Below are 24,134 nucleotides of genomic sequence, written 5' to 3'. Positions count from 1 at the left end.
CAAAAGCGGTCGCAGCATTGATCTTTCTGAAGCATTTTTCACTTACATGTTCAATAACGTGACTTGATCAGGTCACGCACACACACACACACACACACACACACACACACACACACACACACACACACACACGACAGGGACAGCAGCTAAGAGGACATTAAAGGATATATTTACACAGGCTATTGATGGGAAAGGATTTCTGCAGTTGTTGATGGGATTCAGGAGCTTACACAGCAATACAGTGAAGTGATGTTGGAGCATTTATCAAGTTTTCAGACACAAGAATCAAATGTGCTGATTTCACTCAGCTGAACATCCTCATTAATACACAGGAAGTGAAAAACGTACAGTTAAGATCCAAAGAGATTCAAGCTTTTCAACTGAATAGTGAGATTCAGACTCAAAAAGTATAATTTGTCTAATTGTTCACATTTGTTGTTTACAAAGGGGTGTAAGAATCACAGGAGGCAAAAGAAGCAACATTCTTAAATTCTGCATGTTAAAAAGAAACTCAAGATGTGAAGAAGAATAATCGTAAAGTTATGAACATGTTGTTAATAAAGTTGGAATGTTAATGGGAGCTTCTCTATTTTACTAAATAAATCCTATATTTTCACTTGATTATATGAGGTTTGACTTTAATCTCAAAAGCCAAATTACATACTCTCCACTACCCTTCGTTTATTTGTCACCACGCACAATAAAATCAAATTTAGAAGCACTTACTGACAAAGTATTCAAAAGAGCTCATTCATACAAGATTGAATGATTCTAAAGAACCTCCACACACATCATTAAAAACAATCAACATCAATGAACTGTTAAAAAAAATACTGACTGCATGTACTATTGCATTATCATTTTGACTCTGAAGCCCTGATAGGGAAGAAGGTGTTTAGCTTTTTTCTTCTTCTTTTTTTTTTTTTCTTTAATCTGGCTTCATAGGTTTACCTTGATGGTTCTAAGCTCCACTTCACTTTACAAGTGTTACAATCTCCTGATTTATCATCTTTTTTTTATGGAGGGTTGAGATATACGTATACAAATCAATAAGTGGTGGGAATTTGATTTTCCAGAGTTGAGAAACGGGGTTCCAGCTCTGAGTATAAACCACGGATCAGGGACTCTCACCCTGCAGCTCCCCCCCAAATCCATCATCACCGACCGACGCTGGCATCGCCTCGACATCATCAGTGACGGAAAGGTGGGGCCAATGACGACGATGGTTTGTAAGACTGAAGATGCATAAGTGGAGAGCCCAGGAGATGAGATGATAGATGCATGCCTATGTATGTTTAACCTGATGTGATTGATTAACTTCTGTCGTATTCGAGTATGAGCTGTGTTGTGTGTTTCATCCAGACTGTGCAGCTGATCCTGGATCAGTGCGCCGGCGTTTCTGTGAATGAGGTGGAGGGCGTCGAAGGCGACGCTCGGGAGACGGACGAATCAGGCTGCAGAGCAGCTGGAGAGACGCCTGGAAACCAGCGGTAAGAACGGACCTGGAGACGCTGGGATCAACATGTAGTACAGCCGAAACACAGAGCCTGTAAAACTTATTGAATGAAATGAACTGTCACCCTTCATGTTCTTAATCACCATTCTTCAATTTTCACCCCTTTTAGTTCTCCAACATCCTCATCCTTGTTTCTCCTTCCTTCTCATCTCGTCCACCCTTCCTCCTCCTCTTTCTGATCCTCAACCCTTCTTTCCTCCTCTTTTTTTAACTCCTCATCGCTTGTCCTTTTATCTTTATACTTTCATGTTCAATCTTTTCTTATGCCCTGGTCTCATGTGTTTTTGACCTTCATTGATATTTTCCTCCTCCTTCTCCACCTCTATTTTTATTTGTTGCCCTTAGCAACTACTCTTGTCCTACTTATGTTTTTTTTTCTTATTCCTGTTTGTTTATCTCTTAATTTCCTTTACTCCTCATTTACTTTTTATGTTCTTCCTCCTCCTCCTCAGGTACCTGAACGTGTTTCAGCCGCTGCAGTTGGGTGGTGTGAAGGAGGCGTCTTCTCACCGACGCTACCGCAGTTTCACCGGCTGCATTCGCAACCTGGTGGTGGACAGTCAGGTAAGACCGACTTGTGTGTGCATGTTTTTACTTGTATTATTCGTTTCTGTGGCTCATGCAGGCCATGCAGTGGTTCGCACTCACAGTGAGAATAACTCCTGGGCTTGGGAGCCTTTTGTCTGGGTATCCTTATAGCATCCAATATTGTTATAGTGACCAATAACCTGGGGCTATAATTTCATAAACTGTTTGTTTATTTTTATTTTTATTTTTATTTTTAAACCATAATTGAGTTCTGTACAGTATGTATCCTATGACAGCTATGCCATCTACAACACCAATTTCTGATAAGCAAACTACACAAAAATGGCAAAAACATCATTTATTTCAATGACATGCAGTCCTGCTTGTGGATTTTTACCAAGTTAGAATTTTTAATGCTACTTCAATCATGCAATTACCTGCCAATGTTTTCATTGAGTAAAGGATGGATGGATGGATGGATGATGCTTTGATTTGCTCAGTGACATCATAGACATCGAACTGCCTTTAAGACGAAAAATCCACATGATAATAACCGAGAAACTTTACTATGAATATCTCATTTAAAATCGGACAGATCCAAGTTTATCCTGGTAGATACGGTCAGGATTGTGATTGTGAGGTCTGCTTGAAAATAAATACATATGAATGCAATGTCCTTGGATTTGATAGAAACATGACTCAAGTGTTCGGGTGTACTTTTTAATGCCCGAGCGTGTGTGCGTGCATGCATGCGTGCGTTTTCTGCTTTTAAAATGCAGTTTTAACATCTGCGGGTCTGCATCTGTGCGTTATTTGTTTATGCATGTATTCAGTCATTCTCCTCAGTGAATTCTGTGTGTCTGTGTGTATCCCATCGCCGTGTGTTTGCGTACCGCGGGGGGACGGTGGTTGGACAGATGGTGGTCCGGGCCTGGCTCATCAGCCAAGGCCGGCATAACAACATCACAGCCCAAAATGTAAAATAAATGAAAAGAATCTCCCTGGTTCTCCTGAAGCCGAGCAAGCTGCTGTGGTTCCTCTGCTGCTCAGTGAAAAGAAAAAAAACCTCAACAACCTCTCAAAGATCCCTGAATATTCCCTAGGAAAGACTTCAGCCAACTTGTTAGATGAAATGATCCAACAGTATGTTAGCATCAGCCCCAAAACTGCGGCGGCTCAGTCTGCCCACAGTCCCTTGTGTTATGGGATGTTTCATGTTGTCATTTCAGAAGTTGTTATCATGTTTTCACTCATTAGTGTTGCACACGACCAAAGGCAACCACTGCCTTCAAACGGAGGTCAAACCTTTGGCATCACAGTGAACGTCTGGTTTGGGGCCCAAGTGGTTTATTTAACTCATTGAGATTTTGAGCAACACATTGAAAATTTTCGCTTTTCAGCCAAATGCGACATGAATGTATTTTTATTTCTGATTCAGTCTTTCTGATTTATAGAAAACTTTGAATATATATTATATTGTTATTGCAGTTTTCATAAAGAACACTAATAATTACAATGTTGTCATTGAAGAACTTTACAAAGGCATTACTGATCAGAGTTAAAGGTATATGAGGTTCAACAGAGCTGTGACTATTTGTCAGCCTGGCTATAATGCTGAAGAGAAACCTGGGGTTGTTCTTGATTTCTTCTATTAAGGATGAATATATAAATGAGGGACTATAATGTTCCTCCGACCTTCAACATTGGGAGAGATTTAAAAGCTGAAATTGTTTCAGTATTATTGTTTAAGTATTCATGTTACTGGTATTGAGAACCATTTCCATAACTGAGCTTTCACAAATTGGAAATATTTGTGACAAAATGAATTTCAAAAAGAGAAATGGAAAGCCGCCTGCACACCTCTTTTCTCTCTCTCTATTTAATCAGACCTGGTTTCTTGATTACTTCAGAAAAATCGAAACACAATTTTTGAGTTCACGCATTTAAGGTGGACTGACAAACCATGAAATGGAAGCAGAGGACAACTGCCACCTGGAAACAATAGATGCGTTTAGAAATTCACTGCATGTCGGTTTCAGTCTTGTTGCATTTCAGACTGAAAAGAGGGAAACTGCAGCTCACGTTGGCCGATTGTTGAATGCAGCAACTGTGTTGATACTCGACGCACGATTAGAAAGTATCTACAACACAATGGAACTCATTATATTTGTGACTACCAGAGAAGTGTAATCATCTCCCTCTGTGTGTGCTCCCCTTCCTTCCTCAGGTGTACGACCTTGCGTCTCCAGGTGAGAGCGTGGACAGCAGCCCGGGCTGCAGGCTTACAGACGGCGTATGTGTGACGGCGGCCGGCCCCTCATGTGGCGTCCACGCCTCCTGCCTGGCAGACTGGGGCTCCTTCAGCTGCGAGTGTCACCCCGGATATACCGGACACAAATGTGACAAAGGTGAGGGATGATCAAGTAATTCATCGATACCCCAAAATCTGCAAGAATCACAAGAGATTTATTTCAACGGGTGTTTTTTAGGATGGCGGTTTACACTGGAACTCCTGAGGAGAAAAGCAATGCGTCAGCTTGATTTAACACACTTCCACATACATTTTAAGAGTGCCAAAACTTCTATATTTAACACTTCAAACGCATTCATTTGTACTTACTGGAATAACTACAAATTCTTAGTTTCTGCCCTTTGGTGTTCGATAATATATCTGAATACATTTCTTACTTTTTGAATTTTTCTAGAAAGTTATACAATGATTCTGCCTCATCGTTTGTAAAGAATTTACCAGAAATGTATCTTATTAGATGCAATACAGTCTTCAGCGATACAGTTTTGCGACAGCAATACTATCTGAAAATAGACATCATGTCTTTTGCATCAGTATTTTTTCAGATTTTCTTTCCAGATATCGTGACTTTTTTAAATTGAAAGCTTCGATTGGCTGCACTGACTCAAGACTAAAAAGGTGTTAATGTCATGAGATGTCTTTTCATAATTATTGAAAAAAATATCCAACGTTTACGCTGTTATTCACATTAACCATTTCTTACGTGACTCACCAGCTCATTGCAGTAACGTTTAAGCAGCATGAAAACCGGCGGAAGTTCCCACATGCAGGCATTTTCTCAATGGAGGTTTGAAACATGTCTTTCTCCTCGCGTCCTCACAGCCGTGCCGGAGTTTTCCTTCGACTCGGGCAGCGTGGTGCGTTTCCAGCTCAGAGGAGGAGGCAGCTCCCGGCGCACCGACGTCCAGCTGCTTCTCCGGACCAGGACCTCTGCAGGGACCCTGCTCTCCGTCACGTCCCGGGAGGCCAACGAGTACATCGCCCTGGAGGTCAGTTCATCCACTGCTCATCATTCAGTGACCTTTGACCTCCACACACATTGTACACTGACCTTTATAAACCTTTTTTTTTATTTGTTTATTTTTTTAATGTTTGTGCATTACAATGTGTGAGAGTATAATAATAAACTCCACTGAATCTAATTATATCTTTAATGGTTATTTTTCTCATTTAGCTAAATGAAATCGTGAAATTTTCAACAAAACTAAACATCATCGAAAAAAGTTACCGTGATTAATAACTGATTACAGTTTTTAACTACTTATTTGTAAAGTTAGTAGAGTCACATTGACTTGCAAAGCAGTTCATTCTAACACATTATTTGTGGAAGATGCTCTAAATGTTAGCGGTTCTAACTTCCAACTAACAAGGAATTGCAACGAAACTACTGAGAAACAAAATATGGACCTGCAGACAGCTATTTAGACAAGTGAGTTGGCTTCGTTTAGAGCTACTAATACCTCACAGGTTCAGTGGATGAAGGCTGATGTCACTTGTAGTTCGACGTCTTCAATCAGGATCAGTGAGGTAGTCGTACACCAGGAAAAGGGAGTTGTCTGAAATAGTAACTGATTAACTCTTGAGTTCAGGCAACAGCTAATTGTAGTGCTCGTAACAATTTGTAAACATTCATGAAATAGACAATATTCGAAATAACATAAATATGCATCTAAATTTGTAGGAGTAATCAGTTTATATGCATTCCTGCCAAAAGCAGTGGAGATACAGTAATCTGCTATTTTAAAATGTTTTATCCATGAAAATGACTGGAGTTTAAAGGGAATAAAGAAGCTGTTTATTTCTTTAAAAAAAATTATAAATTATTATTATTAAATTAATTAAAAAAAATGTTACTCATAATATGTTTGCTTTTTTTATTAGGGGTTTTTGGGCAGAGGCTGCATGTTTACTGGTCTATTTCAGTGTTTTGGGATTATGATATTCATACTTTTCTTTAAGTGATTAAATGAAGATATGAGCCTTTGCCGCAGTGTCAGATGTTAATCCCGCTCCCCTCCCTCAGATCGTGGAGGGTCACATCGTGGCGCGGGCCAACCTTGGAGACGTGCCTCACTCTCTACGTCTGGACAGTCAGCGGGTCGACATCGGGCAGTGGGTCTTGGTCAGCCTCAGTCGCCATAACAACGTGTTCACCTTACGGCTGGAGCACGGCGGGGGCTCACGGGAGGTCCAGGCTCGTCTGGGCAGCAGGAGGGAGATGGTCGTCCACCCGGGCAGTCTGATGGTGGGCAACGGGCCAAACGGTGGCGAGGAGGCCGACTTCCAGGGTGAGAACTGGGTTTACTCTCTTTCTGAGTTGAACCAAAGAATAATAATTGAATTCGCACTTGAATTATCACTCCAAATTATAAGGACAGTTTTAAAGAAGAAACTTTTGAACCTTGTTTGAATCAAACTCAACTGTTGTTTTTTTTCTCTCTCTCCTCCAGGCTGCCTGAGGGATGTTCGTTTCAACGGTCAGGTCCTCCCTCTGGACGGGCAGAGCCGCGACATGGTGACGGTTCTGGAGAGGAGAGGCGTCACCTCAGGCTGCTCCAGCAACGCTTGTAGCGGCCAGCCGTGCCGCAGCCCGCTGCGATGCATCGACCTGTGGAGGAAACACCAGTGCAAGTAAATGACACACAAATCCCGCTGAACTCCCATTACTAAGACTTTTACTCAGTTTTAAAACATTTATCAGGATCGTATTTGCTCTCACCCCAGGGGAGGTTTTTAAGTTTTTAAGAATTTATTTCCATTTCCACTCTGATGCCATTAGCCCGTCTTGAAACGTGTCCATCTTTTCCCAGATGCCCCGGCAGTCAGGTGACGGTGACAGATGACTCTGGGCAGCAGCGCTGTGTGCCCTCGCCATGCGGACCTTCTTCCTGCCGTAACGGCGGCGTCTGCCAGGCGGTCTCGCCCGACAACTACCGTTGCCGCTGTCAGGAGGGCTTCAGGGGTCAGCGCTGCGAGCTGGGGCAGGTCAAAGGTCACCGGCTGGCTGCCCTCAGCCCCAGCTCCATCCTGGCCATCAGCATGTGCCTGCTCGTTTTCTTCGGTAAGACACCAGGGAGCCGTCAGCACCGTAGATTCGAGGCGGATAAGTTGAAGTGAACTGAAGTTAACTTTTAGTTTCATGGACTGAAAATTTTAAATGAAACCCTTGAACATTGCTTTATTATAGATAAGTTCATAGGCCACATAAACATGAGGTTAATCTCAGTAAAGGATAACCTCTATAACTTCTAAAAATCTCGAGGTTTAATTTGTTTTTCTTCTGTTTAGTGTATAACAAAAAGGAAAAAACTTTAATCATGTTTTCCCAAACTTCTCGAAGCAGCTAGCCTTAATTTTTTATTATCTTTAATTTATTTTCGCTTGCTATAAACATCGCTGCCATCTGCTGTTCAGTTCTGAGTCTCAGCATTGCATTATAAATGTACTGAAACGGGAGACCTCTAGTGGACAAGTTGAGAACAGCAGGTAGTTTTCTTTGAAAATCACGATCATCGTCTCTTGTTATTCTCGCACTTTGCAAATAAAAGGGCGAGATTGAACCCTCTTATTTGCCACCGGAAAGTACAGCTTTTATTTACTGGAGCATATTTCATCATTCTCCGAAAGAAAATCCTGAAAATCCCGTTTATTAATTTGCGACTATGATGCTTGTTTGTTAAAGTCATTGTCATTTTTTCAATATTAATAAAATCTCTTTTTTGTCTAACATTAGCTTTCTATTTAAGGCTTCGCACTAATTGCTCCAGGTTTTGAGATGAATCATCTCTCATTCAGCTCTTAGCGTTCCAGTCAGGTTGAATTAAACTCATTTAAGCCGAAGGCTGCAGAAATGCAGAACCTGAACTCAAGACAACAAAGAACTTGCGCGGCACAATGCCGTGAAGCGTCAGTGTGAATGCCACAAACACAAACTCAGATACAGACGTGCCATTAAACCTCAAGACCTTTTGTTCTACACTTGTGTAACAGTTGTACAAATCAATAGCTTTTCCATTAGCATTGATCGTGACTGTACAGACAGTGCTGACGCAGAGAGAGCGCGGTTACATAAAGGTTACCAAATAACTGTTGATACGTCGCATGAGTCAATAAGTCTGACCGGAGAAGAGCGACACGGTCAACTCCCCGCCACGTACAGTATGTGATGAAATGTTCCAGGCAGATGTTAGAAGGATTCAGCTTCATCAGAGTTACAGATACTTTCGTTAAACAAAAGTCAGAATAAATGTTTTCAAAAAGTTTAAGTAAAAAGTGCAGTATGAAATAGGGTCAAAACTTGTCAGGGCGGGTTTTATATGTTTTATTTTCCCATGATTTTGCAATGGACGCTCGCTTAATTTAAATGGGTAAGAATAAATTAAAAGTAACTTGTAGCCCACTAAAGGACATTTCTGCTTCTTTTTCAATTCAACAACTTCAAAAAATGTATTTGAAATAAGAAATTCCAAATTAAAAGCAAAAAGCTAACCAAAACGATAAACTTTAGTTATGATACTAATATTAAGAATTTTTATTCAATGTCTGAAAAGGGTGAATAATGCATTTTTGTAACTTTTTAAAACAATTTCTTTATTGTCCCGATCATTTGTTGAGAATAGTTCCTTCATATTATTGAGACTGAAATCACTTTTACAGACACATTATGACGCAAAGCCAAGACCATCTTTCTCAATTGCAACAAAAATAAAAGTAAAATCAATTAAACCAGGAAATGTTTAATATAAAAAGTATGCATTTATTCAAATGTTCACAAAGAAAAGACATTTTCAAAAGTACAGCAGAAAGTAAAACTCTTTTTAGTTGCCATTTTTAATTATTTCAAAAAAAGGTCATTTCCTCGCCGTGCTGTTTCTTTCTGTTCTCCCATGAATACGAATTATTTTCCTTCTGAATCTGACCTTGCACATGAAAAATGAAATGTGAAGGCCGTTAACCTCTGACCTTCCTCCTGCTTTGTAGGCTCATTTGTTTTTCACCTGTTTGTTGTAATTACGCTAATGTTTCTAAATGAACTTGCAACCAATTTATGGAGGCTAAATGACTCCGCGGAGCAGCTCTAATGAGCCGCCGCTGCAAAGGTACAGGAAGGAAATGAATGTCTGCCCCGACGGAGCAGAGGCATGTTCAGAAAGATGCATATTCATGCTCTCCTCGCCTCGGTGTGTGTTTGCGTGTGTTTGCGGGTGTAGCGGTGCTGGTGGCGGTGACGGTGTGGAACCAAAAAGGCAGTCGAAACAAGTTCAGGAAGCGAGGAGTTTACCACATCCCTGCTGAGCATGAGAGCTGGGAGGACATCCGAGAAAACATCCTCAACTACAACGAGGAGGGGGGTGGAGAGCAGGACCAGGTACACACACACACACACACACACACCAGGCACAAAAGCGCTCACATTATTTACTTGAGCACAAGTGTAAAAAAAACAACAACTATATAAAGTATTAAAAAAAGTACTGAATTAATGATTAACTTTTATTAATACACCAAATCTTTTTTAAGCCATGTCGAATCTTTCTGTCGTGTTGTTGTGAATCATAATCATGTATGTGCACATCCAAGCAGATTTAAACTATTGTTCCTGTAATCCTGTTTAAGCTGGATCCGACAGAATAATCCTGAGCTGATTCAAGTTTATCATAGTTTTGAGTCAGAAATTAGATTACTTTTTAAAAATTAGAACAAGTAATAAGCTGGGTGGACTTTATATAAAACACTTTGAAGTTGAAGTTTTTTTCATTAGAGAAATCAAGACAATAAATGACTAAAAACATCAAAGTTGACAAACTGCTCCACTTCTGTAATACAGCTGGTGGAAACTGCAGACACGCGTGTGCTCAACAAAATATTTGTTATGTTCATCACAAGTAATATCACAAGACTTGACAACATTATTGCATGTTTGAGTAATATCGCGCAGTTTTACTTGGTATTCAACCTTTCACTGTAACTCTGTATCGTCCTCATAGAAGGTAAAACAGGTAATGAGACAGCTTAAAGAATGTAAGGGGGGAGAAAGCACAGTTTTTTGGATTTACATAGAGGTAGTAACAGTCAAAAGATACACAAAAAATCTATTCAAGTACAGTAACAATCTACGAATACTTTGCTACTTGGCACCTCTGGTTTTGATAAAGTAATGAACACGGTTCATTCTTCGCATTTAATCATGAAGAAATTAAAAGGGGAAAAAGTTATGCGATGATCCTGTCATAAAGGTCAATACCTGCCATTTTGGCTATTCTGAGTGTAATAAAGCCAATAACTTAATAACATGCCAAAAATGTAATAAAATTGTAAATGATTGTTTACATCCCGAATTGAAGGAGTGTTGTATAAATGTATCCTCCCCATCTACTATACCTAGTTTTAGATTTAATCCTGCAAAAGAAAAGAAAAGCTTTGATTTCCAAGAAGTGCTGTTTGATTTGTTCATTAGAACAAGTTTGGCTACAATTATTACAATTCATAAAGGTTTTTAAATACTTCTCCTTGACGTGATGTCTTATTAGATAATTGTCCAAATGTTTTTATTAAATGGGTCAGATATCATTACTTTATTTGCTTTATTGCATTTGAAATGGTTCAAATTATGACATGATTGGTTTTTACTTTTCATCTCTAGAAATGTCAAGCAAAATGAGCAATAAAAGAATGATTGATTGACTAAGTATGTTTTGTTTGTTTTTATTTTTCTTGCAGAATGGTTACGACATCACCGAGCTGAAGCGTCCGCTCTGCTCCAGTTTGTCCCAGTCGTCCTCCTGCACCACCGCGCCGCTCATCAAGTCCTCGCCGGGCTCCCAGGAGGAGGTGCATCCCTCTGGTTCCTCCTGCAGCTCGGGAGCTCCCTACCTCAGCATCCCGCACCACCACCAACACCACCACCACCACCATCAGCACGCTGCCAACTACGGCGGCGACGCCACCTACGCCAACTTCACCTCCAACGCGACCCGAGCGGCGGAGTCCACCGAGGCGGGCGGTTACGGCGACGCCCCGTCCTGCTCGCGCTCCCACGTGGACTTCAAAAGCTACGTGGCCAGAATCATCTGGGAGGCGGACAACGACAGCGAGGCCCTCCCGCCGGACGCCTACCACGTGTGGTGCGTGGAGGGCTCGGGGTCGCTGGCGGGAAGCCTCAGCTCCCTGGGGTCGGTCGCGTCCCGCAGGAACGTCTCGAGGCCGGAGGAGGAGGAGGAGGAGGAGGAGGAGGAGGAGGATGAAGGGGGGTTTGTTCCTGACAGGCTGTCGCGGTGGGGCCCCAAGTTCCAGAGCCTGAGCGACATGTACGACCGGCCCCAGCTGGCCCTCACATACATGGACGCAATAGCCTATATACAGAGCAGCCACAGCCATGACCCCCTGCCTCAGCACCACTAGGGGGCGCCACACGACACCATCAACACGAGGGGAGGGAACGCTGTGTTCACATCATTTTAGTTCAAAATCAGTCCAGTGAATTCCCTGTCAGGGTTAATATTCCAGATTCTACGATTTTACCGCCAACCACCAGAGCGAAGTAATCTTTTATAATCTGGATTGTAATTCAGCATTAATCAGCTGCACATTGCAGCAGTACGGACCACACAACCTGAGATTATTAGCATTTCCTTTGGAAGCTGCGTGGCTGCTCTTCTCTTCTCTTACTTTGTTAGTCCTCTCCTAATAACTTCAGTCTGTGGTTGGACATCAAACTTGACACAAGCGATACAGTTTTAGGAAACAGGAAACAATTGAGCATTTCCAACACTACAACTGATGAATGAAGCATAACATCGTGAATTAATGTTTACATTTGTGGATCTGCAGACTGTTGGGTTCGTCAGAGTCTCCATTCAAATCAGAGATATTTTCACTTCTTCTGAGGATAAGATTACAGCTCATGTCTTAGTAAAGGAAGTTAAATCATTAAGGTTGCACATTTACAAGACCCAGAAGAAACAAAAGACAATAAAAGCATGGCTGTACCCCAATAGCAAGATAGATCTTGAAATTACAAAAAAAAAAGAGCAAATTGTGTCTATCATCAATATGTTGAGGTGAGTGTTTAAATTAGCTCTGCCAAGAATTCTGGCAGTTTAAAAAAAAAAAAAAAAAAACAGTATAATGCCTATTTTCAAACCAATTCCATGCAATGTTTTAGAGTTTATCTGAGGTTCTTTTTTGTTTTGTTTTGTTTTGTTTTTTAATCTTTTTTTGAAAGCTCATTCATTTTGGATGGGGAGCAGTTTGTATCTGCTCAGGTGCCATTGGATTATATAAACAGATCATTCCCTGTATTCACTCTCAGCCTCACTGCAGCACTTTATACTTGTCATGTTTCTTTTAATACGGAATAGCAAATTCAGTCTGGCCTCAAAACCCTAAATGGCACCAAAAATCATCTCATCCCTCCTGAGAGACCCCCCCCCCCCTCCCACATCTTTCTGTAAATCAGATGTGACGTGAGCGCAGCAGCTTCCGCTCCCTGGTGTAGATCGATGGCAGCAGTAAAAGCAGAGACACTTTCAGGGCTGGAGGTTCATTATGCGATCCTCATGTGCGTTCATGTGGAAAACAAGATGCAGGACGGAGACGTTCCAGGTCTGAGTTGTGGTTTGGAGGCTGGAAGGGAAAAGAAGAAGAAGAAGAAGAAGAAGAAGAAGAAGCACAGGCTTCGTTTACCAGCTTCACGTGGAAATATGTCACACGGCTTTATTTTATTTCTGCTTTTGCTTCTTACTTCTGAAAGCAGACGAGTGTGGCGGTATTTATTTGATTTTTCCCACAGTTTCTCGGCGGCGGAATGTTTTTCTTGGAAAATGTGAACTTTCAGGGTCAAGAGAAATTTTACCGTCGAATTATGTCAGAAATGTTCAGGGTGAGTGAAGCTTTGTGCCGAGGAATCATCCTGGTTCGTTCAAAAATAAATAAATAAATAACAACATTAAGGCCTTGAAACTGAAGCCTTATAAGCAGCACTCATGGCTCCTCTTTAAGGGCATTTCATCCGAGCATTTAAGTCTTTTTATCCGTGCCAGCGGTTTTAATTTTGAGGCGACGACACAACCCAAACATTTTGCAGAGAAAAACACAAATCTTGCAACGAAACGCTGAGAAGGACAAACTTTTCATCGCTTCTCTGAAATTTCTCTTTGACTCTTTGCTTTCTGCATTCCACAGATACGTCAGGCCTCTGAAATACTTTTATACCTTGATGTTGCACAGAAAGAGAAGGAACATGCGTTTGGTAGATTATTTCTTTTGTTGTTAAAAAAACAAACAAACATTGCAAAGCATGCGATTGGTTTCTGGTGGTTTTGATGATTGGAATCTGAAGAAGTCGACTATATTCATTTAACAAACAGTCAGAAATCAGCCGAACAAGCATAATAACAATCAAACGTATAGTGAGCGGGGATTTGGGAGACTTTCATGGGCGCAACTGACATACTGAGCTCTGCTGCCCATCCCACAAATGCATATTCCTAATCAATGTGGAACCATTGGAAGTTGAGATGATAATAATTCATTTGCTATGACAGCGCCTTTCAAGACACTCAAGATCACTGTACACAATGAAAATGTTAGAATACGAGTTTTAAAAAAAAAACTGTACAACAATCTGATTCGCATGAGTATGCTTGTTTAAAAAAGATATGTTTTTAAGGTGGGATTTAAAACTGTCCAGGGATTGGATGTTTCGGCTGTTGGGTGAGAGTGAGTTCCAGAGGTTCCAGAGGTTTGTGTCCTGAATGAATGAATATGAAGACGATTTGATCCATTCTGCCTGTTTCTGACAAGCAAACTGCACAAAACCTAGAACAAAGCTGTTATTTCCAGGAAATGCGGCACTATTTATCTATTATTCCATTATTTGTTGTAGCTCTTCCATTTTGAAAGGATTTTGTTGATGATACTTGAATAAATCAATTAGATATTACATTATTGACAAAATGTTTTGATCATGGGTCAAATATCGAAAGACACTATTCACTACTTATTAGGAACTTTATTACATTGAAAAAGGGCAAAATGATTGCGTTATTTACCATTATTGCATTATTAGTTATTACAAGCCAGTATCATATTAACATTTTGCCAATAATTTAATATGTTGTTGGCTGGTTGTTGCACTAGTGAAGTAGCGTTTAAACAAAATATGACTAAAGCCTGAAGTTCATGGTTGAAATATTAACGTTGCTTCAGACTTGAATCATCCAATCCACCAAACAAAAGCCACAGCAGAGAGAAGCTGTCTGACACTGGCAGAGAAGATTGGCCAGATTGCTCTGCTCATCCCACAAATGCACGTGGTTCAAACAAGTATTGTTACAACAAAAGAAAAACTTTTCACTTCACCCACGTTTTCTTACATTCTGTGCTCCGTTGTAGATGAGCCCGAGTCCTCCGATGGGTTGATTGAAAATGAAACTTTGAGAGAAAGAAGCTGTTGGAATTCACTAAATGAACTTTATTTTTCCCCCCCGCAGTGTTTCCATTCTGCAAAATCTGCTTTGTTGGTGTTTTTTTTTCTGGTGAGAGGTTATCTTTGTACTCCACTGTAGAACCTTCCCAGCTGTTCCTTCCTAGTTTTTTCCTGAGCGGTTGGTCGCTTATATCAACTTTTTGTGTTAATTTGGGCTAAACTGTTGTCAGGTGAAGACATTGACATAGACGGTGAATTTGTTTGGTGGTGTTTGTTCGTAGTTACACAACAGGTGTAACTATGTATGCCTTGGCAACAGTCTAATACGGTGTGTTAGAGACCAAGAAGTAAAGTTAAGTCCTTTTTTTTTTTTTTTTTTATGCCATTTGTCAAGCAGCCAAATATTTCAGTGTATTATTAGACCAGAAGATTTTTTTATTTTTATTTTTTTTCTTCTCCTTTCGGTGGCTGCAGACGTGAACCAGCGTTGTGTCTGACGGTTGTTTTCCAGCCTACCTCGCAGCCTTGTTATGTTGACATTATACCGCCTGATGAATGTAGTTTTATATGGAGAGAGTGGGAGGAGCCTGGCGGAGGCCGTCCGAGCAAGAAAGAAGTACAATCACAGAAGAAGAGTTTTATTTTGAATTCTCACTCGATAAAAGGAGGTAATATCCGCGTAACTCAATCGTCAGCCCACAAAGTGGCCACACAACTGAGAAAAATCCTGAGATTTTTGAGATTTTTTGCACTTGAAGTTGTTCTCCCCAGAAACTCAGCGCACAAATGAAATTCTGAAATATTTTTAAATTCTAAAAAAAAAAAAAAAAAAAATTGTTGCTGAAGCTATGGGTTTTTAAAAAATAAATAAAGTGTGAGAATATACAATATTTTCCCTTCAGGTGGTGGTGGAGTTTTTAATTTCTCTTCTGGTACCTGAGTAACAGTGAGCCGTGAAAGAATTGTACTCACAGCTATGCATCCAAATGAAATAACACAGGTGTCTTTTTATGAACTCATGTGAAGCTCCAGATGTTTGTCTGATTTTTGACCTGTGCTGTGTGCAACATCTGTCACTGTTTGTGGTGAATCCCGTGTTTTTAAAGCAGTTTAACAAGCGTGAACGTGTTGTCTGATTGCATCGATTGATCATTTAAAGTTTCATTCAGCACCAAGCTGTGTTGATGTGTATAATATGTTGTACATACGGACATTTTATAGCAACTTGACATGAAATATTCCTTTTGTATATGACTTTTAATAAAAAGGCTTTTTTTCCCCACAAGTTTGGCTTCTGTGAATTTTTTTTTTTTTAAAGTTTCTATTTGCTTCCTGTTGATCAGGAAGCTGTGAATCGTACACATGGAGATTTATAAGGTAAAGCAACTGTGTTTGCGTTGTAGTGATGTCAGAAAACACAAGCACTTAATGTTTAATTTACTTAGATATCATTTTTGTTAGAAAGAGCAGTGGCGTGCTGGTTTTACATGAACGTTGCAGCAGCTCCTCTCACTGCAGTTTAAATTAAGACTGTTTTCCAGATTTTGCATCTTTGTTGACTGAATCAGTGAATCAGTCACATTAATGTAACAGAGTCTCAGATCTTTAATTTAAAAGGCGTTACTACATGTTACTAGCTTTCTCTCTCTTTATCTTGTTGGGTTTTTTCCTTAAATGACCATGAGATGGATATGTTGTAATTATCACTTTATACATAAAACTGAACTGAACTGAATTAAACCTACGGCTGAATTTCCCACCAATATCCATAAACTCTGTATATTTTACTTTATAACTGACTTCCTCTGGAACATATGGTATGACAGCAGTCTCTTATTTTAGAATGATATGACAGTATTTATAGGCACATTTACTTTAGATTTCAGATGATCTATTGTTCAATTAAAGCTACACAAACTTCCCATACATGAGTCATGTCTGCATTGGGAAATAACTCCACAAATGTAAGTTTTCAGCTGCACAGTGAGTGTAAAGCTGAAATGACACAACACTGCCATCGTGTGGTAAAAGATAACCTTGCACCAAAACGCATGGTGACCGCTTATTACTGCGGGTTTGGTTTTACATTTAAAATACCTTTTTGGATGGATTATCCTTTTCATATATCAAAAAAATTTAAATATTCAAAGGCATACATCGGTGTTAAAATGAGAAAAAGGTCATGGCTACACACAAGTGTTTCTATTGTATTGTGAATATCTCTTGCAGCTTTTCAGGGTCAGACATTTGTTAATTTATCCATTTTGCTGGGTTATTTGACGATGTCGCACCAAAAGTACTTATATATAAAACGTACACAAAAATATCGCCACACAAAAAACAGAACACCTATAATAACAAAGAGATGTCTGATAGATGATTGACATGAGAGGTAAATTTGTTTGTAGTTATACTGCCACTGTAATATTTATAAAATTAGAGTATTTTATTGACATTATGCCCCAATAGTATTAGTAATACATTATCTAAATTTACACCAAAAACAATAAAAGTTACCAAGAAAGGAAAAAATAAGGATTCCAATTCGTATTTGTTTTTTATTTTAATACTATAGCCACTACTAATAATTTTATTATCCCCTATTTTTTTTAACAAAACTTTTTCTCTGACATAACTCAAATTCTTAAATTTTGGAGTATTTCAGTGTTCTTCGGGGCTTATATATTGTCAAAGGATTGTATCACTATGTGTGAATGAAAGACGTTCTGTTCACTGTGTACTGTACCAGTAATCATCTTGTGAAAATTATTTAGTGGAGCAGTTTACCGGCTTAAAGTCTGAGACTGTAAGCCTGTAAACTGCTGGGTTCATCGTTTGCAAGGAAAATAACCTCTGACCTCCGCAGAGTCTTCTTCCCTGCACCCCCCCCCCTCCCCCCCCCCCCCCCCCCCCCCCGGCCTCTCTGACACACATATAGAGCGAACATTGAGTCGACATGGTGCTTGTGCTTTGTTACAAACAATGAAAGGAGGTTATCGTGCTCTGCTGCAGCTGCTGATGCGCCTCTTCCATTGTGAAGAGCAAGTCGTCGTCCCCCCCCCCCCCCCCCCCTCCCCCCAAAAACACAACAGTGAAGAATATTTCAATGAGAATTGCTATTTTGCTGTATTTTTTTTTTTAATTCATATTTCTTTCAAAATAAATATGTCAAAAAGAAAAAAAGAAATTTTAGGGTTCAGAGGTCAATAAATGAGAAAGTGTCCACACAAGCAGCATGCTGTGAGTGCCCTGCATTGTGTTACATAACAAGAAGCTCCATAAAGATGCTGTGATTGCCCGTGTCTAGACACATTTTAATAAGGTTGCCTGAAAAACACGGACTTCAGTCGTTTTACCACAGAGTGTTATTCCGGATTTTTACCCGTTTAAAAAAAAAAAATCAACAAGTCAATTTCGTCTTTTGGGACTTTGCTTCTATATGTTGCAAGAGCTACTGATTTGTATGTGTGTTCGAGTGTGTTCGAGTGTGTTTGAGTGTGTGTTCGTGTGTGTGTGTGTGCCACTTTCCCAGGACTAGGATAATTTGGGGGGGGGCGTCATTTACCCCACACATGGATCTCTCTCTCTCTCTCTCTCTCTCTCTCTCTCTCTCTCTCTCTCTCTCTCTCTCTCTCTCACACACACACACACACACACACACACACACACACACACACACACACACACACACACACACACACACACACACACATCCAAATATGTCAATTTTGAATAATTTTTATTCCAAGACCGTTCATGTATAAACCCAATTTAAACAGAATGAACAAAAACACACAGAACCTCCTGTGATTGTTTGTTTGAAGTGACAAAACAGAGACACAATTGAATTTGGACAATCATTTAGAACACAAAAAAAAAACCTTTAAGAATAATTAGCACCGTGTGAAAAATGACAAACTTGATTGAACAATGAAAATGCAAAAAAAAAAAAAAAAGGAAAAAAAAAAAGCACGTGGTTTCTCTGCAGTGGAGTCACTTAAACAAAATGTTTAAAAGTTTTAGCAGGTTGGATTGACTGCATCTATATCTATGCCACAGCAAGTTATCTTAACTTGCACAATAGACTTGGCAGGTTATTTTGATTTATTTATTCCTGATGAACCTCAACCAACATTTAAACCTGGATCTCCACACTCAAACCAAAACATCTCGAACAGTTCCTGACTCACAGGACCAGCAGGGGGTAATGTCAGAAATCACTGTTAAAGTAAAGCAACACAATGTCGACCCTCGTTGTTCAGTCATCCGTGAGTGTGACCATCAAGTCGAATTCAATCGTGTAGGGGAAGAACTTCTCGGTGCTGCTGGGCGGCGTCAGGAGACCCCCGAGTCCGAGGGGCGACATCTGCAGGTTGGCTGTGAAGCCCTTGTTCTCCTGAGCTTTTCTCTGCAGAAGAAAAAAATATATATTGATTTGTGATCACATGCAGCAGAGTAGAGAATGCTCCAACTGGTCTGAATCAAATGAAATGAATAACCTTTGGCTATTGGAAAAAAAAAAAAACTAGAAGAAAACAACAAAATCAACTAAAGTTAGTCCTGAAAATGTGGAAAAATGCAAATAGATAGTAAAAAAAGAAAATCTGTTGTATCCCGAAGCAGATTGGACTGCTCTTCTGTGGTTCTCTGATTATTGTTGCACATGTGATGTCTTGTATTCCCTAATATTTTCCTTTTCTTCCACAGACTCTATACTTTGTCTTCCTAGGTTTGTAAATGTGTAATAAAAATGATCAAAAACACGACTTAAGACAAGATAAAAGAATATCTTAGGGTTTGTTTTGTTTATTTACTCACCAGCATGTCATGTGTAATCGCATGCGTCTGGATGTTATGACTGTTGTGGGGTTTGACTTTGGTGAAGTTCTTCAGTTTGGGTTTGGGACTGTAGCGCAGCACGTCCATGAAGGTGCTCATCCACAAGTAACAGGTGGCGATACTTTCCCAGGACATGCCTGACAAAGACAAGAGGTGGAACACAGGCTCACCTCGAGGCACGGAATTCAAATCATGGTGAGTGCAGAGGCTGGGATAGATCAATGAAAACACATACCGGTGATTCTATGAACAGTATTATAGGAGGAAAAGTGGCAGATGGCAGCAGAGGCCAGTGTGCTGTAGCTGAAGTCCAATGCGTTGATGTCCAGGATGCACAAATCCAGCAGCTGCAGCACAAATACAAGAAATAGTGTAGTTACAGTCCACCCTGCATCAAGCGTCTTGGATATTTTGCGTGACGGTACCTGTGTGATCTCAAGGTATATTTCCTGAGAGAAGTATGGATCCAGAAGGTTTTCTCCACTTTGCTCCGCTTCAATCTGAACATACAAGTTCAGCCAGGAGATCGGCGTCTCTGGACACAGATTCCAATTCAACGCCTGCGGGAATACATCGATAACATGCAGCGCAGGACACACACACACGATAAGACAAGCCACTTGTTGCTGGAAGATGTACCTTCAGCAGCTGAATCTCAGTACGCTCGATTTCCCAGACTTCACAGGCTCCGTCTGTGACGTAGGCGAACGCATTGATTTTGGGAGGGTAGACTTCCTGATGGGGGGGGGGGGGGGGGGGGGGGGGGCAGGGACCAAGTCATGAGAAAATCTGCTGTCTGCTTTCATTTCAAAAGGTCAAAGAGAGACATTCTCTCCCCGGGTTTTCTTGGTTCTTCTTCCGCCGACTGAAATCAGCAATCTGTGTCCATAGATTCCCCTGGGCCTGGACCTCCACCCTCTCATCCAATAAGCACTTGAGTTTAGCCTAGATCACCCTGTGCTCCACCCCTTGAGGTGACTGAGTCCTGGAATTGTTGGAGGGACAGGATTTTGGACTCGATTGGGACAAAAATTGGTCCAATATATTTATCTCATCCAAAAATCCAGCACATCGACTTAAACACCATAGATTTGTGCGCAGATGTTATGCCACGCCATACAGGTATTTAAAGGTTATCGACGGTCCAAACTGCACTTAATGGAAGCAGAATGCTGTTGGGACATGTCTCCATGTGTTTTGGGAATGCCCTTCAGTTTCTGACTTTTGGTATAAGGTGGCCAAGTATCTGGGAAAGATACTGAAGTGTCCAACTTCTAAACACCTACTATCCTACTATTTAATGATGATTGGGCCCTGAGGGGTCACACCAGATCAGAGCGATCATAGTTTCAGGTTGAATTGCTAGACTATTGATTCCTCTTTAGTCTCTTCAAGTCACGAGGCGTCATGTGGAGGCTTGGGATTTCCTCATTAGTTCTCTAGAAGCACGTTTTCTAACATATCAGCAACTCTGATAAAGGAATTTGATCATACAAAAATTTTGTCATAGAAAATGTATTATATTATTTTGTGTGTGTGTGTGTGTGTGTGTGTGTGTGTGTGTGTGTGTGTGTGTGTGTGTGTGTGTGTGTGTGTGTGTGTGTGTGTGTGTGTGTGTGTGTAATCCATATCCCCTATATTTTGTATGACTGTTCTGCATCCTGTCTTGCATTAACAAGATCTCAAAAAAATGTAGGAATTCTTGAACATGTTTTACTCTTAACTACATCTTTGCTAGAAATTTTTGTTCTGATTAAATGTTTTAATTATGCTTAATATTTTACTCCCATTTTTTAAATATAGTTTTAGTAATTATTTCTGCATTAGTTGTGATTGTGTTTATTCATGAAAGAAGCTCATGAAAATCTTCTTTCAATCAAAATTCATAATTTAGGTAGAAATTATTGTCATACATGATATTTGAAGCATGCATACACAACACTGCATATTTATGGAAGGTTTAATTAAGCATTGTTGAAATCATTTTCAAATTCACATATCAGGTTATAAATGTAACAACGAGGTTGGACTAACCCTTTTTAAACCTCCTGTATTACTCAAAACATCCATCATCATTTATGTATATTATAATCACACTTTAATCAACCTCTGCAGCTCCAGTGCCTTCACCTGCTTTAGACTTTTATTGCGAGTAGAAAATATATGTATCTGTGTCAGAACGTTTGGAAGTAAACAAAAAAGAATGACTAAATAAAAGAAATAAAGTACAAACACTTGGCTTTGTTCCACTTCTGCTGAAAAAACAACAAACAAAAAAACAGAGCCTTCACACAGCAATAGCACGCGACTACAAGAGGAAGAAAAAGGTCTTATGTGTCCTGAAAATCACAAGCACAACAACTCAAATGTAGTTTTCTTTTTTTACTGAATATATAGTCTTAATAAATATACTATTAGTCTAAACATAAAACAATCTTCAGGTTGAGGTTTGCTACTTGAGGATGTGTTTGTCCAGTTGACCAGGTCCAAAGGGCTTGGAAAGGCTGATACCGATCAACAAATCGACTCAGTGGCAACATACTTCCAACAAAGCTGGCAGACTGATACTGATAAGTTGTTTTTTTCTTTTGTCTGTACTGTGATCGAATAATCTCGAGAAAGACCGATCTCACAACTGCAGGCCAACATAATTAATTCTTTAATGTGCGCACTGGGGTTGAAACACGCTCCAATTCAAAGTACCTATAAGAGGACTTATGGAGTCTAAGATATATATATATATATATATATATATATATATATATATATATATATATATATATTTTTTTTTTTTTTTTTTTTTTTTTTTTTTTTTTTTCGATTTTTAGCCATAGAAATGTAGCCAATAGGTAAAACTACTCCTTTATTAGAGTTATGTATGGCTTTATCAGCTTAAAAAAGGCTTCTCCCACTAAAATTGCCACATTTGCTGTTAATATTATTGGCAGCAATGTCTTAATTATGTATCTGTTTGTTTTGGGTCCCGGGGACTAACCTCCTTCTTGGCGGCTATAAAAAGCGCACTGATGGCCAGCAGCTGCATGCTGCTACTGTCCACCCGGTCCTGGACCATCAGGTACCGATCCAGGTAGTCCTGGGCCAGGTATGCCGTCTGCCTGTGGAGGTTGTAGAAGGCGCCGACCTGCACACATAAACACGGTGCCAAGTCCTTAGTCTCCATTCATCCTGTGCGCTTCACAATAATAATAAACATAAATAAATAAATAAATAAATAAATAAATCTGAGGGATCTCACCTCGAACATCCAGTCCAGAATCACAGCCCTCTTCCTGGGCAGGTGGTCCGGGTCCTGCCGCATGTAGCTCTTGTCGTGGATGTACTTCAGCTCCTTGTTGCGCATCTGGATCCACTGGCAGTCGGTGGAGGCCCAGCTGGTGTAGGAGCACAGGCCCCTTCTCCTCAACGGGCCGAACATGCAGAGGCAGCAGTCAATACCAAAAGTGCTCATCTCTCAAAGTCCAGCAGCGATGTGACTGACGCCAGACCGACACCCAGGACGCATAAATAACCCCAAAGTCCCTCGTTCTCCTTCCCGGGACCCTGGTGGGAGGAGACACGGTTTATCTGAAAAGGTACTCATCTCCCATTGAGGTGTAAAATACATCGATACCTTGGGGGGTGGGTGGGGGTCAGTCTGGAACTAAACCAAAACTAATCAGTCAAACAAATACTGAGAAAGTTTCTATTGCCTGGATTGTGTTAAATTACAAGTAAAGGTTTTCAAAAAAAAAAATTTATTCGGCATTCTCACTCTCAAATTCAATTTAATATATATACATTAAAAAAAATAAAACTTTAACACTGTGGCAATACATTTTTTTTCATAAAATGTTAAAAGTAAATGTTGATCAAGGGTTTTAATAATTCAAATTGTAGATATGTTCATGTGTGCAGATGTGTATGATTGCAGTTAGTTTTCCTTCCAGGGCTCTCATCAATTTGTGAAGCAGTGTTTTGCATTATAATGCTATATGCAAATGAACCCAACAAGCAAATTCTGTATACATTTCAGTTACAATATTATTCAGCAAACAACCTTGGATTGTACTTTTCTGTCATTAAAAACGTCCACGACGTTATTTTATTTATAAATATGTCAAATGATCTTGAGTCAATGACTACAATGAAAATATTACCCCCCCCACAAAAAAAAAAACCAATCGAAGCAGAGAACAAAACATGCAAATCATCTTTTACTTTATTTAAAACATTTCAATATAAGGCAGAAGTTACACACATCTGAATTACTCCATTTACAGAAACACATTCTTCAGCATCTACATACAATGTACATGGTTGTTCACTGCAGAGGTTTACAGTTAGGCTCGTCTGATCTCAACATTTTGGCTCGCTCCAGCTTAAGTTAGGTAGATGTACAGTTCATCTTTTCTTTAATAATAATAATAAAAAAAAAAAAGGCACTAAGAAAAGACAGGCTAATGTACAACATTTATGGAACGCAATTCAAAAACAGGCCTATCAATAAATAC

At 39.9% G+C, this 24,134-nt stretch overlaps 2 protein-coding genes across 2 annotated transcripts in view; one reads left to right on the top strand and one right to left on the bottom strand.

The window, feature by feature from the left end:
* Positions 1-12,456, top strand: part of LOC308114794 (neural-cadherin) — a gene marked incomplete at its 5' end in the record, with an annotated part of 144,628 nt that extends 132,172 nt beyond the window's left edge. The window contains 10 exons of the mRNA XM_080471974.1: positions 1,077-1,204; positions 1,363-1,490; positions 1,969-2,080; positions 4,272-4,452; positions 5,178-5,344; positions 6,379-6,643; positions 6,806-6,986; positions 7,166-7,416; positions 9,566-9,723; positions 11,076-12,456. Of these exons, the coding sequence (XP_080328100.1) occupies positions 1,077-1,204; positions 1,363-1,490; positions 1,969-2,080; positions 4,272-4,452; positions 5,178-5,344; positions 6,379-6,643; positions 6,806-6,986; positions 7,166-7,416; positions 9,566-9,723; positions 11,076-11,756 (2,252 nt within the window). The 3' untranslated portion in view covers positions 11,757-12,456. The remainder of the gene's footprint in view (positions 1-1,076; positions 1,205-1,362; positions 1,491-1,968; positions 2,081-4,271; positions 4,453-5,177; positions 5,345-6,378; positions 6,644-6,805; positions 6,987-7,165; positions 7,417-9,565; positions 9,724-11,075) is intronic.
* Positions 12,457-19,042: 6,586 nt separating this feature from the next.
* Positions 19,043-23,092, bottom strand: LOC308115105 (G1/S-specific cyclin-E2-like; the record flags this gene model as incomplete). The annotated part of the gene is made up of 7 exons (XM_080472454.1): positions 19,043-19,192; positions 19,603-19,760; positions 19,859-19,970; positions 20,049-20,183; positions 20,263-20,358; positions 22,619-22,765; positions 22,880-23,092. 7 exons carry the CDS (start codon positions 23,090-23,092, stop codon positions 19,043-19,045), a joined length of 1,011 nt encoding a protein of 336 aa, XP_080328580.1.
* Positions 23,093-24,134: the final 1,042 nt, after the last annotated feature.

The sequence above is a fragment of the Lipophrys pholis genome (genome assembly GCF_963383615.2).
Source record: "Lipophrys pholis genome assembly, chromosome: 9".
Lineage (NCBI taxonomy): Eukaryota > Metazoa > Chordata > Actinopteri > Blenniiformes > Blenniidae > Lipophrys > Lipophrys pholis.
The sequence above is the reverse complement of the archived record's forward strand: the minus strand, read 5'-3'. Positions and strand labels throughout refer to the sequence as shown.